The following is a 15,817-nucleotide window of genomic DNA, read 5'->3' on the forward strand; positions in this document are numbered from 1 at the left end:
ACTGATAAATGGCTTTTATTTTTCTTGTATTCTCAGTGCTGATTGAATTGTGTTGCCTTCTCTGTCAGCACTGAATCATATTGACAGGACACTTTGTGCTCCATTTGTCTTCTCTTGTTTGACATTGGTCTTTCATTGATTTGTCATCTCAAACACTGACCAGGTCCGTTCTACCCTGCAATTGCCATTCATACAAAACAGAGCAACAATGGAAAAAAAGAAAAGTTTTATTTTTCTTTAGGTGAAGGCCTGGTGCACATGTTGTTTTAAAAAGAATTCTTAGAAAGTCTTGACATTCATAAAAACGTGGCTTATAAACATGCTTATAGCATATATAAAACATGTACATATGTGTACGCACACAAAGGACTCTAAAATTGTTTTGCTTCTAGACAGCGCAGGATTCATCTTGGTTTGGAGATAATGCTATGGAGCATAAAGAACATGAGTTTTGGAGTCAACCTCAAATGCTAGTTCTGTCCTTCTCCTTCTGTGATCGCAGGAAGGGTATTTAATCTCTCTCATCTCAGTTTTCTCATTTATTACATTGGGATAATAAATAGTTTCCTCACGGTCTTGTGAGGATAAAAGGAAACAGTGTATCTGCCACCGAGTAGGCTATTTGCTTTACACTTTTTTTTTAATTTTATAAAAATTCATACTTAACATTTTTTATTAATCTGAATCTGCTTTCAGAATTATTTTTAAGTATAATTTAGAGCTGATTCTAATTATGTCATTAATGAGTCCTATCTATGATATAATATATGTATTATTCCAATTCATAGTTATTTATTTTTCTCATTCAACTTACTCTGGGAACACGAGTTAGATGAGTAAGGATAAGAAGAAAAGGAGAAATGTGATTGTAGGAGGAAATTATTAATTTCTTTGGTAAATGTGATAAAATTTTCATGAAATTAGATAATGATTCTACTTTTACCAAGAAAGCTACATAAGTCATAAGTTTGGTCTTTTACTCTATCCCATTGTGTGAAATCAATGGGGTTGGAAATAACAATTTCCTAGTTGGTAAACATCAAGGAAAGATGTGATACATGAACAAATAGTCCAATTGAAGACAATGAGTATAGACAAATCCCTTAGATTTATAGAGAGAGGGAGCAATGGGTTATAGTAAGGCTGAGAACTGAGAAAGTATACTTTTATTGAGAAAGTATATTTTACCTCTTGCTGAGATGAGTTATAATGTCTATCTATATTTCATATTTTGGGGACCTGTGTGATGAAGTTTTATTAGCTCCTGGTACAGTGCTACCTTCCAAATTAGTTTAATAAATTATTTTTGGAGGTTTTATGTTATAATCTAATAGCTTCTATGGTACATATTGCTCTCAAAATGCCAAATATGATAGAATTGACATGGAGATCAGATAAAATGTATGTTTGTGACTTTCCAGAGATGTGTGATTGGGGAAGGGACCATCAGGAGTAGGAATTATAGTGGCTTCTGACTTCATTCTGTCAACTGGAGTGTGACAAGACAGCGTGCTTTCAGGGTAATCACTGTACGTTTTTAAAAGCATATGATACAAGCTTACCATTTCTGAATCTTGCATCAGGATATTATCCTGTACTCCAGAAATATAATATATATGACAATTCTGATGAATGAACGAACTGGGAAATTTTAAAAGGCATGTGTGGTTATGGCTATTTATAATGTCTTCTCTGAACAAAAACATGTAGAATATTACTGACTACTTCAATAAAATCAAAGAGAAGGTCAGGTCAAGTTTATGTTGCAATAAAAAGAGAAAGGTTGCAAGAAAACAAATTTTGCAGATGATGGATCAGTACTATTTGTGATATTGATGCATTTAATATTATTCTTGCTAATCCCATTATTGTAATAATTATGTTCGTTATTTTACAAATGAGATGGTTGGATGAATGCAACCCTAGTTGGAATATTGCTATAATGACCAAACTGTTCTTCCTGCCTCCAACCGCACACATTTCCATTTTAGTTCCTCTTGTTAACCATTACCAGATTAATTTTTCTATGGCTGCCTACCTTTCTACTCCTTCCAAACCTTTCATGATTTCTCTATGAATGCACAGAGACTCCTGGCATTATTTCTTCCTCTCCTCTCAGGTATATCCTCATTTCCTCTTGGCATGACTACAAATCATTCAAGGCCCACCATGCCTCCCCATGTCTGCCTCCTCTTCGTCTCACTTTTTGTCACTTTTGCTATTAGTTGCTCCTTAGACACTAGTGACAATTTATCCACTTATCATATAATTTTGAAATGTTACTTAGCCTCTTTTAGCCTCAATTGTCTTATTTATGAAGCAAAGAAATTGGATAAGGGTTAGATTAATTTTGGGAACCATATGGTCTTGGCTGTTCAGCTCTGCCACTAGAAGACATAGGTGATGCAGAAATGAATGAGCTTGACTGTTCTATAAAACTTAATTTACAAAAACAGGCAGTGGGCCAAATTTGTCCTGTGAGTCATAGTTGGCCAACCCCGGGAGTATACTATAATCTCTTAGTCTCCTTCCAATGCTAATATTTTATGAGATGATAAAAAGCCATTTCTATTTCTAACATCGAAGGACTAAAGGTTTTCCTCAAAGTATAGCCTCATAGATATTACCCCATTAATTGTCATTGATGATAATGACTGGTTTTGGCCTTTCACTCTTTCCCCTGTACATTTCTCATGGTTGTGGAATGTATATTCTGTCAATATAGTAAATGCAGTTCAACAGCATATCATTTTGACTGGAGCATAAACTGGGCACAACCTTGTTATCAATTTCCTCCATACTTTATTTATTGGTCAAGTTACATGGGATATTATACTTATAATATATATGCTTCCTGAATTTTATGATACAGTAGGATTAGTGATATGTCAGCAACTCAATTAATATCATTGATTGGATGATTAATTAATATTAGGAGTACACAATTACCTCTGACATTGTCACACAAAAATTATCTTTTGGAAATCTCCCTCTGCTTCTCCAACCTTTGATAAAATTTGTAGTTCCTATGCAGAACATATCAATAAAAGTACCTGATCTTAGCCCTGGCCAGTGTGGCTCAGTTGGTTGGGTATCAATCTGTGCACATGTTTCTCTTTCTTTCTTCCTCTCCCTTCCTCTCTCTCTAAAAATCAATTAAAAAAATCTTTTTTTTAAAAATGAAATGGAAGGGGGGAATGCTCTCATTTTATGGTGCTTTCCTAGGCAGTCTATTTTCATTCACCTTTGATCTATTAATTCACACATTCTGATAGCTCTTAATTATATTCAATATCACCACACTCACTAGGTGTGAGTATCTATTTTTTTAATGAAGTTACTAAGTGTCCCTGATAGAACATTCATAAAGCAACAACAACCTGCATATCTTTGCCTCACTGTGACTGCAGTTATTTTTCAAATTATTTTGTATAAAGAGAGCTGAAAATCTATCTGCCATCACCTTTGAACACAAAATCCTATACCCAGAGTAGTCATATCATTGTTATTGACTGGAGGCTTATCTGGTGATTTCTTTATGCGTGTATCCTATCTGACTTTCATTTCCTTCATAAGAAAGTTTGGAGTTCTGTATCAGACTTTCTTATGCATTTGTACTTTGTTTTCCTTCGAAATTTCCTGTTCCAGGAGGCTGTACTACATACATTTTTTAGAAACTTCGTTTTTATCTGTCTGGATCTATATTCACTAAAAGAGCATTGGTCTGCCCAGAAAACAGGAGTTAGAATTCCTATTGCCAAGTCTATGGGGCACATGCGGGGACCTTAGAAGCAGTAAAATCATCAGAAGCATTGCAGCATTTTAGTCCAGTCGATTCTGCTACAGTGCAATACACCTACCATCAGTATAAACTAAAAATGATATTGTTCTTATAGCTCCAGATTCTTAGCTGGATGTGAGACCTGCTTTAAGGAACTTGATTCCTAAGCCCCTGGGATCTTGACACATTAGTTAGGAAATAATTATTCTCAGAAGACTTCCTCGCTGTGCAGATAGGCTCTTCCACAATTTCTTTTAAGAATCAGCTCTCCTTGGTTCCTACAGTGTGTTAACTGTCAGAAACCCTGGAAAGCCATGAATTTCAAGGTCAATATGCAGAACCACTATCAGTAGAGACAACTCAAGGAAGATGAAGCCCCTCTGTTATTACAGCCTTTGGTGATGATAAATCAACTTGATCGTCAGGAACACATCTCTGTGCAGTGTGAAGTGCACCTCAAGTAATGCCACATTTGATATGCCTACTCATTCAACCTTGAAATCCCGGAGTTAACCTTGACTCTTTCTTCTCCCTTTCTGTAGGTATAAATTGGCCCAGAAATTCCATTACCTTTACCTCCAAAGTAGATCTCAAACCTGTGCCCTCCTGTTCATGCCCACTGTGAGTGTACTTCAATGCCCTTGCTCAGCAAATATCTAATTAGGGTTGACTATGCGATAGGCTCAATTCTAGGCGTTGGAGATACAGCTGTTAAAAGAATAAGCAATATTTGCTCTGTGTGTCTTACATTCTTACTCAGGATTTCATTATTTCTTGCTTTAACTCTAGCATTCATCTCATGTCTTCAGCCTCCTGCCCCTGGAATCTATCCATCACAGGAACACCAAAGTTGTCTCTCTGAAGGAAAAACTGTGGATTATGTCACATCCTGTATTCAAATGTCTCTCACCAGCTTTGTAAATGCCAAGCTTGCTGGCCTTGTACACTCTTGACAGCCAAATCTGCTTTCCCCACTTGATTTCCTGTCTCCCATCGCTGTCTTCCAGTCACACTGGACCAAGGGCTGCTCTTAGATAAGGCAGAATTAAGCTTTTCATGGCTCTCTTTTGACTTTACACTAATTTATTGTGCCTAACATTCCATACTCCCATTTATTGTGCCTAACATTCCATACTCCCATTCCATACTGGAGAATTTCAACTCAGTTCTGTGAAGGAAGTTATCTTTGCCTTCCACAGACAGTTAGTTTCTTCATCTATAACCCACAGAAATATTTAAAACACGCTTTTATAAAAGTAGCAATTAAAGAATTCAAATTATTTTATACTTTGTTTTTCATTTCCCAAAATCACTCCCATTAGGTTGTCAGTCTCTTGAAGACAAAGGATATATCTTCTTTATACTAAACAGTAGTTTGCTGAATAAAACCAGAAATAAATGAAGCACACAAGAGATTCTGTGCTCTCCTTTAAAAAGAGATATTAATGAGAGTATAAATACTATTTTAAGAAAGGTTTACCTTAACTTTCTCTTTTTACCATGTCAAATATGATAATCACTGGATATATTGACCTTATTGGGAAAATCAATACCAAGGGAGGAAAAAATTATCACTTAAAATCTTATGCAAAGTAGTATTTGGTTCCAATAATTTTACTATTTAGACATAGTTTAAAATAGGGTTTTAAGAAATCTAGTATTGTTTATCATGGTGATCTGAAAAGAACAACTTTCTTTTAAAATGGAACATGGACAAAAATATTCATAACCTGTTTGGTGATTATCAGAAGGAAAGATGGGTAGGGGAGGAAAAAGAGGGTTAAGGGGGGATAAATGGTGATGGAAGGAGACTTGAATTGGGATGATGAACACACAATATAATATACAGATTATATATTATAGAATTGTACACCTGAAACCTATATAACTTCATTAACCAATGTCATCCCAATAAATTCAATAAAATTTTAAAAAATATTAATAACCTTAGCAATATAAAATCTTACCTTATGTTTTAATGAGTTTTCATGCTGTATTCTACAGAATTTATGGTTTCTCCACTAAGACCTTTCATATTATGCAAAAAAAGTGTTTCCAGAACTATCTAAAAGTGAGCATATAAAATGAATACAGAAGGAAGAGATTAAATGATCATGTGCTTGAAGTGAGAGTAAACCAATGAAGGGAATCACCAGTTCTCAGGCATCCTTGGGAAATATTTACATAAGCTAAGACTTGCCCAGATGTTTTAAAAATATTGGCATTTATCTGGATGTCACCAAATTTTAAGAGAAAATAAGCATTAAAAGATCTTAACAAATAATTAAAACAATTTAATGAGGTAGAAAAATATTAAAAAGAACAGTATAAACTTCACATGAAGTACAGTCACTTGAAGCAAAAAAGGCACTCTTAAGATCTCTCAAGCTCGTGAACCTATTGTACAACTTGCTTTAGAGTAGCAAGTTTAAAGAAGCAATCTGAGAAGAGTAAGGTTAAGGTTTTGGTCTGTCTAAATAAATGCTAGTCTTATAAGGAAGAGATATAGTGGAGGAAAGAAGAGCATAAATAGTGATGTTTAGAGAAAATATGAATGTATTTTATGTTAGGTAACTAGTAGCCAACACATCTAAAAGCAAGTTTGATTGAGTGGTAAACTCCTGAAATTGTTTTGATAGCCATGATAAATAAGAGAGTAGAAATGAGTGACTTGAAGTTTCAGATATGATCTACTCCTTAAAGTACATAATGTCCTTTAAAGATTTGGAGGCACATATAGGACTGGTAATTTTTATCAATGATGATGGCATTTTAGAAAAATGAAAAGGATGTAAATGCAATTGCAAAACTACAAAAATGATTTTGGAAATTGAACTAGTTTAAACTTACCCATTACACTGCCCAGATATTTGAAACCTTCAAGTGTCCCCTTTTGTGCAGCGGAGAACTAAAAGAGAGATGACAATCAGTGTAATTGCACTCTTAGCCTCTGTCAGGAACAAGAGAAAGAAAAAATTGTTCTTTAGTGTTTTCCTATCCCAAATCACCTTTATCCTTTCATTCTCATGTCAAAGGAACCAAATGCATTAATATATTTTCCTAAATGCCTCAAGATCTCTACCATAAGCCTGTCATCTTTAAAGTGCCATGGCCCCATTATTCTATTCTGTACCCTACAAAAAAATAACTTTCTGCAAACTGACATGGTAAAAATATTTGAACAACAAATGTGTGTGTCTTCCAGGAATGTTTGCTATGTTATGGCATGCAATGATTTAGCTTGAAGGAGCTCTGATGTTGAGATCTGAGTTATTAGGGATGGATTGATGGGGTGATATGTGGGCAGAACTGTGTTCTCACAACCCATTAAGTCCCATGAAAGTCGTAGTCAATATGCTTTCTCAACATGAAACTGATGCTGTTCAGGACACATTGCAGTTGGGGAATCTAAAAGAAAAGCAGCTTATTAAAAAGAGCATGGGATTTGAGGTCCTGGTTCAACATTTCTCACTCTAAGATCTTGGACAGGTCTTGTTATTTTATTAGTAAATAGAACATATTAGTAACATTTGCCTCACTGGTTTTAGTCAAGAGAAAAAAAAAAAAGAGATATTGTAGGTTTGAGTTCTTTATGAACTGTTACACTGAAAATGGGCCAGTACTGGGAATATAGAATTTTATTTCCATACTAGGGGCCCCGTGCACAAAATTCATGTACTGGGGGAGGGAGTCCCTCAGCCCAGCCTGCCCCCTCTCACAGACTGGGAGCCCTCAGGGGATGGGAGCGGGCCTAAGCCACAGTCTGGCCTCCCTCTGCGGGAAGCGACCAGGTTGATCAGGGGAAGGCACCAGCCCCATTACCCCGCTGCTGCAGCCACTGCCAGCCACTGCAGCCACCAAGGTGTTTTCAACAACACGGACTCTAGTCCCTTACCATGAAAAAATGACAACTTCGTTTAGGCATTTTCAAGATGTGTCTTTCATGGTATATGACATTTCTTTCTTTCTTTTTTATTTTTTATCCTCACCTGAGGATATGTTTCCATTGATTTTTAGAGAGTGTGGAAGAGAGAGGGAAAGACAGAGAGAAACATCAATGAGAGAGGGACACTTTGATTGGTTGCCTTCTGCATGAGCCCTGACCTGGGCCCTGGCTGAGGAGGAGTCTGCAACCTAGGTACATGATCTTGATCAGAATCAAACCCGGACCCTGCACTCAGCAGGCCAAAGCATTATCCACTGAGCCAAACTGGCTAGGGCAGGATATGACATTTCTTAGCCCTCCAGCAGTGGACCTTCGTTTTTTCCTCCAGGTGTGTGGTGGAAAAACCCTAGATCACCTTTTTGGATTCTTATTACCCAAGTTACTAAGAATATTACCAGTGGCATACAGGGAGCATAGCCAATGAGCGGTCAGAAAAGGTGTTTCCTCTGCAGCTCACGTGCAGAGGCAGGACTACTGGCAAGCCAAGACTGGCACACCCCCCATCTCCGGGCCTGCTCAAGCCTCCGCTGTGGCTTGGGCAGGGCCCCCCAGCTCTGCTTAAGCCTCTGCCGTGGCTTGGGCAGGGCCCCCCAGCTCCAATCAAGCCTGTGCGATGGCTTGGCAGGGCCCCCCCAGCTCCGCTCTGGCCCAGCTCAAGCCTCTGTCACCCTGCCCCCGGACACTCTGCACCAAGGCCCGTAGGCCAGGAGTGGCCAGGGCATTCTGGGACCCCGGCTGCTCAGGGCCTACACACGGGCCTATAGGCTCTGAGCGGCCTGGGTCCTGAGGATGTTCCCAGGACCCAGGCCACTGGGCGCCTGTGTATGCAAATTAACCAGAATCTTTGGTGGGTTAATTTGCATACTCACTCCTGTTTGGCTGGTGGGCATCGTGGAGGTATGGTCAATTTGTATCTTTCTCTTTTATTAGTGTAGATATACACATGTATAGAGAAACTCCAAATTAGATGTATAAAATACTATATACATATGAATACTTTTACATAAATTCTTTTATTTATAATGATGATCCATATTTACATTGTTTTTATCATGAGTCTTGGAGATTTATAATTTATGCTGTTATGTAGAGTTTCAGAGGGCTAGATATAAAGAAAGGAGGAATCTTTAAATACATTAAAACCTCTGTGAAATTATAGAGCATTTGTCTTTCTCTGTATGGCTTATTTCACTAGCATAATACTGTTTAGATTTATCCATGTTGTCACAAATGGTGAGCTTTTTCTACAGCTGAATAATATTTATTGTATATATGCACCACATATTCTTTATCCATTTATCTACCAAATTTCTGTTTTAAATCTGAAATTAACATACTATTTTATGCCAACTGTACTTTAATAAAAATTAATAAATAAAATAGAAACAAAAAATAAACCTCCATAACCCAGTTGTCCTAAAACTTATCTCCTTTAGTCAGTGAGTTTCATTTCAAACCTTTGGATATAGATGAACATATTCTGAGTATGTAAATAATGATATAGTAAAAACGAAAACTATACAAGCATATTTCTGTAGAACAATATTTTTATTATTATTATTATTACCATTATTATTATTATTATTATTATTATTTGTAGATGGGGCACACTGAGAGGAGCCCAGGGGCGGAAAGAAAAATTTTGGGTATGTAACTCTACTTGAATTTCTACTGTGAAGTGAACATTTTAGAATCATCTGTGTCTCTATCCCCTGCTTTGTATTATTTTATCACATCTTAAGTCACCAAACTATTGTTTGTAATACTGGTATTTTCTCCAATGCAAAACTCATTGCAATAATTAATGTTATAGTGATAGTTTTCCTAAATGACTATTATTTCAAATTGTAAAAATCTTTTTTTTTTTCAAAATGAGAATTAGAAATTTTTTTTCCCTATTATCATCTATATTAAACTTAAGTAATGGTTAGACTTCTCTCATATATGTCAATCAACTTTGTATTCTTACAGAATTTTTGCTATGGATTATGCTTTTGTAACATTTGCATCAATTATTTATATATAGGGGTAAAGTGTTTTGATTTTGTTTTTGCCAATTATAACATACACAGGTTTCTTTATGGAAAAAGAGAAAATGTCTAGTCTGAAAAATAATAGAAAGTTACATATAAGAAACAGTTTAAAAGTATTAAAATATATTACCTAAAATATTCAGTTGATTCCAATAAACTATGCTGAATTGTCTAAAGTCCTTATACACTTTTTGTTTTTTAGAAATAGTATAAAAGGTGATAATATTTATTTGAATTTGAATGCACACAGTAGAGGGCTTATTATAACTTATAAAACACTATATATTAGGACTTGTACTTACCAGAGTGACATGTTATTTAGGTTTCTCCACAAATTACTCACAAAAATCAACCACTCAAGTGTGTATCTGTATCTGTCTTGATACATGGGACCTTAAAGTAGAATGATGCATCTTTGTACATAAACTCAGCTTTCTTAGATATTATTTTTCTCATTAAAATAAAGTTTGAAGTAGCCAATAATATTAATGTTAAAGAGTTAAAATTAATATGTGAAAGATGATATGTTATTTGAATACCTACAATTAAGTTTCTGAATGACATTTTTATTAAGTGAATTTGAATAGTTATTCAATTGCATAATAATATAGTATTTAAAGACAAAAACAATTTTTTTAATTAATTTACCTCACAACAGTTCTTAGCATATAGCTATTTGTTGAGTAAATACGTGTTGAGTAAATATGTGTTGAGTAAATATGAATATGAATGTTAAGTGCAAAGGAAAACTGGGATCCTCTTATCTTCAACCTCATCATTTCCATCCTAGAGCCCCACGGTAGTACACACACACACACACACACACACACACACACACAATGCATACACACTCACTCACACTCATATATTCAAAACATGCACATTGTCCTTTTAAACTACTTTTGTTGTTGTTATTATCAATTCTGAACTTACTACTTATCAAAAATTTTTAAAGAAAAGTTTATTTCATGGGGATAGGGGCAGGATTTCCTTTTAATATGATTCTTTGGGATAAATTGTTTAACATAAGTTCTAAGAATACAAGAAACAGACTGAAAATTTATCATATTTAGTTTTATTAAAAATGCTTTGACTTTTTTGCTACTAAACTGTATATATATTTATTTTGGGCCAGAATCATATCTGCCTTATTTACCAATGTATCCAAAAAACAAAGCAAAGTTACTGGTACATAGTAGGAACATAAACAATATTTGTTTAATGAGTGAATGAATAACATTAATCTATGCATTCAATCAAGTCACTGAAATTATTTACTTTTGTATAAAACTTAATATTGCTTTAATTAAACTATAAAATATTTAAGTACTGTTGAACTGTTTTGTTAAGAACTGTGAAGAGCCTGAGATGTTGTCCCACTGGTATTAAGGCACTCGGTTCAGAAGAAAAGAGTTCCTATTGGTACAACAAAATCAACAGCCAGATGTCACACCACTGATTCCCCACCCTTGAGTCTTGCAGGTGCTGTGATAGAGCCTAAGAGCCAATGGAATTTTCCTATGGAGGTAGTAGTTTACACTCCATAAATGAACGACAGAAAACAGTGGATTTTCTCAATTTATATAGAGGAGCGAGACAGGCAACCTTCTCCTTTCCTAGAAGGAGAGAAAACACACACACACACACACACACACACACACACACACACACACATCCTTTTATTCCATTAAGATGAGCTGAAAAAAGTTCCTTGTTCTTACCCTTGCCCTTAGGAATATAAAAATGTCTTTTCAAGGGCCAGATAAATACCAGATAATGTCTTCAAAAGATGGGTTTCATCCTTTTTGACAGGTAAACACCAAGGGAGATAATGTTCCAGTATGCTTGGCACCCTGGCTCGTAATTTAGGACTGTGTCTGGTCTCTAACATGTTGGCCCTCTTGGGGAGATAAGAGAAATGTTATTATCCTTTGGGATCAGATCACTCAACCAGACAAATGGCTACAGATCTAATTCTCAGGGTATGTGAAGATAAAGTATTTCTGGGAGAAGTGAAAGTAAACATCACCCATCTTTATGTCATATGTATAATTTGTATGTCAGGAGACTAAGTTTGAAGTAAGTTTAATGTGCATAAAGTGAGGATTTTATATACATTAAGTATTGGAAAATGTTTACCAAAATAAGGTTTATTAACATATCCATTACCTCATATAGTTATCATTTTTTGTGTGTATGGTGAGATGATTTAAGATAAATTCTCTTACCATCTTTCAAGTTTTCAATTCATTACTTTTAACTATAATCATGCTGTATATTAAATCCTCACAATTTATTCATCTTATAACTAGAAGTTTGTACCTTTTGACTAACATTTCCCCAACAAATTGGATAACCTAGATAAATAGATAAGTTCCTAAAAACATACAATATACCAAGACTGAATCATGAAGAAATAGAAAATCTTATCAGAACAGTGAATTAGAAGGTTGAGTCAGCATTCAAAAGCTTCCTAATAAAGAAAAGCTCAAGTTGAAATGGTTTCACTGGTAAATTCTACCACAAATATTAAATGAATAATTAATGCCAATTCTGCTCAGATTCTTCCCCCAAAAATTGAAGAGCAGGACACATTCCAAAATTTCTTTTATGAGGCCAGTATTAACCTGATACAAGGCCAGATAAGAATACTACAAAAAAAGGAAACTATAGACCATCATCCCTGATAAACATAGATGTAAAAATTATCAGCACAATACTAGCAAATTGACTTCAACAGTACATTGAAAGGATCATATATCATTATCAAGTTAGATTTATCTGTGAAATACAAAGATAGTTCAAATGCAAATCAATGAATGTAATACACCATACTAGTAAAACAAAAGATAAAATGTTTATGATCATTTCATTTGGTACAATAAAGCATTTGGAAAAATTCGACAAACATCCTTTATGATAAAAACTAGAGGCCTGTTGCAGGAAGATTCCTGCAAAAACAGGGCTTCCGGCGTGCTTCCCTCCCGCCACAGCCACCTCTCCTGCCCCCCTGCGCTTTCCCTGCCACCTCTCTCCCCCACCCCCCACCCCACGCTTTTCCTCCTGCTGCCACCGCCCCCCCTGCGCTTTCCCTCCCACCACCACCACTGCTCTGCAGTTTTCCTCCCACTACCGCCTGGTGCTTTCCCTTCCCTCCCGCTTTCTCTGCCCCCCTCCCCACGCTTTCCCTCCTGCAGCCACCGCCCCCCCCCCGTGCTTTCCCTCCCGCCACCGCTGCCCCGATCTTTCCCTTCCGCTGCCACCCTGCACTTTTCCACCGCCCGCCACTGCCACCGCCGCCGCCCGCCCCGCCTGTGCTTTCCCTCCTCCAGCCACCTTGCTTTCTGCTTTCCATCCCTCTTCCTTCTATGCTGTCCTCAGTCCTCACTCCTCCCTCCCTCAGCATATGCAAATTAACCACCATCTTTGTTGGGTTAATTTGCATACCTGCTCTGATTGGCTGTGGGTGTAGCGAAGGTACGGTCAATTAGCATTTTTCTCTTTTATTAGTGTAGATACTCAGAAAATTGGGTATAGAAAAAAACATACCTTAACATAATAAATGCCATATGTGATAAACCCAGAGTAAACATTGGATTCAATGATGAAAGGTTGCAAGCTTTCATGCTAAGATCAGGAACAAAACAAGGATGTCTACTATTCTTGTCAATATAGTGCTGGAAGTCCTAACAGAGCAATCAGGCAAGGAAAAGAAATTAAAAGCATCCAAATTGGAAAGGAAGAAGTGAAGCTGTCTCTGTTTTCAAATATTATGATCTTATATATAGAAAACCCTAAAGACTTCATTGAAATCTATTAGAACTAATAAATAAGTTCAATAAAGTTGCAGTATACAAAATAAACACAAAAATCAGTTGCATTTCTACACATTAAGAACAAACTAACTAAAAAAGAGATACTAAAAAGTCCTATTACAATAGTATAAACAGATACCTAGGCTCTGTGGATACTTAGATATTTTCCACAGAAATTGATAAAACAATCCTAAAATTCATACAAAAGAGTCCAGGCAAAAGAGTCCAATCTTAAATGATGAAAAGCAGTTCTTTTCTTAAAGCCGACGATTTTGATGCTGAGTAAATCTGCCCTCTCTTACGTGGTAGTACACAGTAAAAAGCTCACTGCAACAATATATGCCTTGAGAAGATCACTGTAGATCACATCCAAGAGCATTTTCCATCTTAGGCTCAGTGTAGGGTGAGTGGGAGGCAAGTGTAGAGACTCTTGTTGTGAATGTTTCACTTACCATCCCATGAACAATTGCAGCTATTATCTGACTGAGCTTTCCTGTTGTATTTAGTTGTGGTCAGCTGACTCCCTTCTGTGTGCCCTTTGGGCCTTCCTGTTGTTCTTTATTCACTCTGCATTGATGTGTGTTGCTTTCCTATGCACTTACTCCCTCAAGCTCTGAACCCAAGAGTCATTCTGGACCTATCCCAATTCCCTTGCTAAACCTCCTCATATTTTAAAAATAAAAATAAAAAATGAAAGAAAATTTCTAATTCCTAATGGTTTCACTTTCTGAACATCTCTCTTTCTCTTCCTATTTCCCCTGCCCCTGCTAAGCCTTCCAACTTAATTATGACAAGTTTACTAGCTAGTTTCCCTTCCTCTTGTGTCTACCTTCTTAAACCCATCCATCTCATTTCCTACAAAATATTGCAAGGAAAATTTTAATCCAGCTTGCTCTCATGCTGGAAGCAACTAAAAAAACTTGACATTATCTTCACTATTATTTTCTCAGTATGGAATTCTTTACCTCACATGCCAGCCTCATAACCTACCACCTGCTTGTGTTTTATGATCTAATTTTATAACAATTTCATTGCTTAATTTCAGTTTCATGCTGCTTCATGCTTTGGTGCTTAGGCTCTTCCTTTTTCCTTTTACCTGAATCTCCCTCCTTCTCTTTTTATCTGGTTAATTTGTGCTCAAGCTCTAACATGCATCTCATGTGACATGTTCCGCATGACAACTTCCCTGAACCATCCAGATCAGTGAGATGCCCCTCTGCTGACTTCTAGAGCACATCTTCATGTTTCTACCTTAGCACTTGCCTTCCGTTGATTGCATTTCATTAGAAAATAAGCTCCCTAAACACAGCATAATGCCTAATTTATCTTTGCTCACATGCCTAGCACTGGGCTAGGCACACAGTAGATAACTGTAGCTTGTATGTCCTCTGAGGCCACCAATTCTGGCTGTTGCCAACATAAATGTGCATGCATATTCATCTAACTGATGAATGGTATAACCATTCTATTATTACTTACAAAATATTTAGGTTTTTAATAATTACAATGTACAATAAGTCTAAAGGTATGTAAAGCTATATATGAGTTCCCTTTGTTTTTACAGGCAGGACTTAAAAATATCAAAGTGTGATACTCAGCTTTTTCATTTTTGTTGTTGTTGTTGTTTTTGTGCAGATTGCTGCCAATTCCTGGGGAAAGTCATGGGGAGAGAACGGCTATTTCAGGATTCTTCGAGGAGTAAATGAGTCTGACATTGAAAAGTTGATTATCGCAGCATGGGGCCAGCTGACAAGTTCAGATGAACCATAACGTATCATTAAATTTCCATAGGCCATGCATTGCAGCAACCCCTTAAATTGAAATTAAGTGGTGCGAGATTCTCTGTGACAGTGCACTCTTCATCTCTTCACCTTGTTATTGTAATCTGCCTGTTTTTCTTATTTTATTCCAGGCTCTCTGCTTCTGCATTCTTTACATTACCAAGCATATGAAAACAGAGGGAATGCAGAGTGGCCACATGCCTTTCAAGTTCCCTGCTTGTCTTTACTTTTCTCTCATGACCGTGTTCTTTTTGACTTTGATAGTTCACGCTGTGATAGCACTTGTCCGAAAAGTTCATTGCATTTATTTGTAAACAAAATGGTTTCTCTCTTTGACCAATGAGGACTTTAGACAACAAAAGCAATGGAAATACCAATTTATCATCTCTCCAATTTTTTTTTCAACCAAATAATGCCTCCTAAATTCAGAGTTTGTTTATGTTTAGTCAAAAGCAATGGAA

The 15,817-nt window shown here is 36.4% G+C and overlaps 1 protein-coding gene across 1 annotated transcript in view; it reads left to right on the plus strand.

Annotated features, from left to right (window-relative positions):
• Positions 1-15,345, plus strand: part of TINAG (tubulointerstitial nephritis antigen) — an 80,022-nt gene extending 64,677 nt beyond the window's left edge. Inside the window, exons 10-11 of the mRNA XM_008147466.3 lie at positions 9,328-9,373; positions 15,211-15,345. Of these exons, the coding sequence (XP_008145688.1) occupies positions 9,328-9,373; positions 15,211-15,345 (181 nt within the window). The remainder of the gene's footprint in view (positions 1-9,327; positions 9,374-15,210) is intronic.
• Positions 15,346-15,817: the final 472 nt, after the last annotated feature.

This window comes from Eptesicus fuscus, chromosome 10, assembly GCF_027574615.1.
Source record: "Eptesicus fuscus isolate TK198812 chromosome 10, DD_ASM_mEF_20220401, whole genome shotgun sequence".
Lineage (NCBI taxonomy): Eukaryota > Metazoa > Chordata > Mammalia > Chiroptera > Vespertilionidae > Eptesicus > Eptesicus fuscus.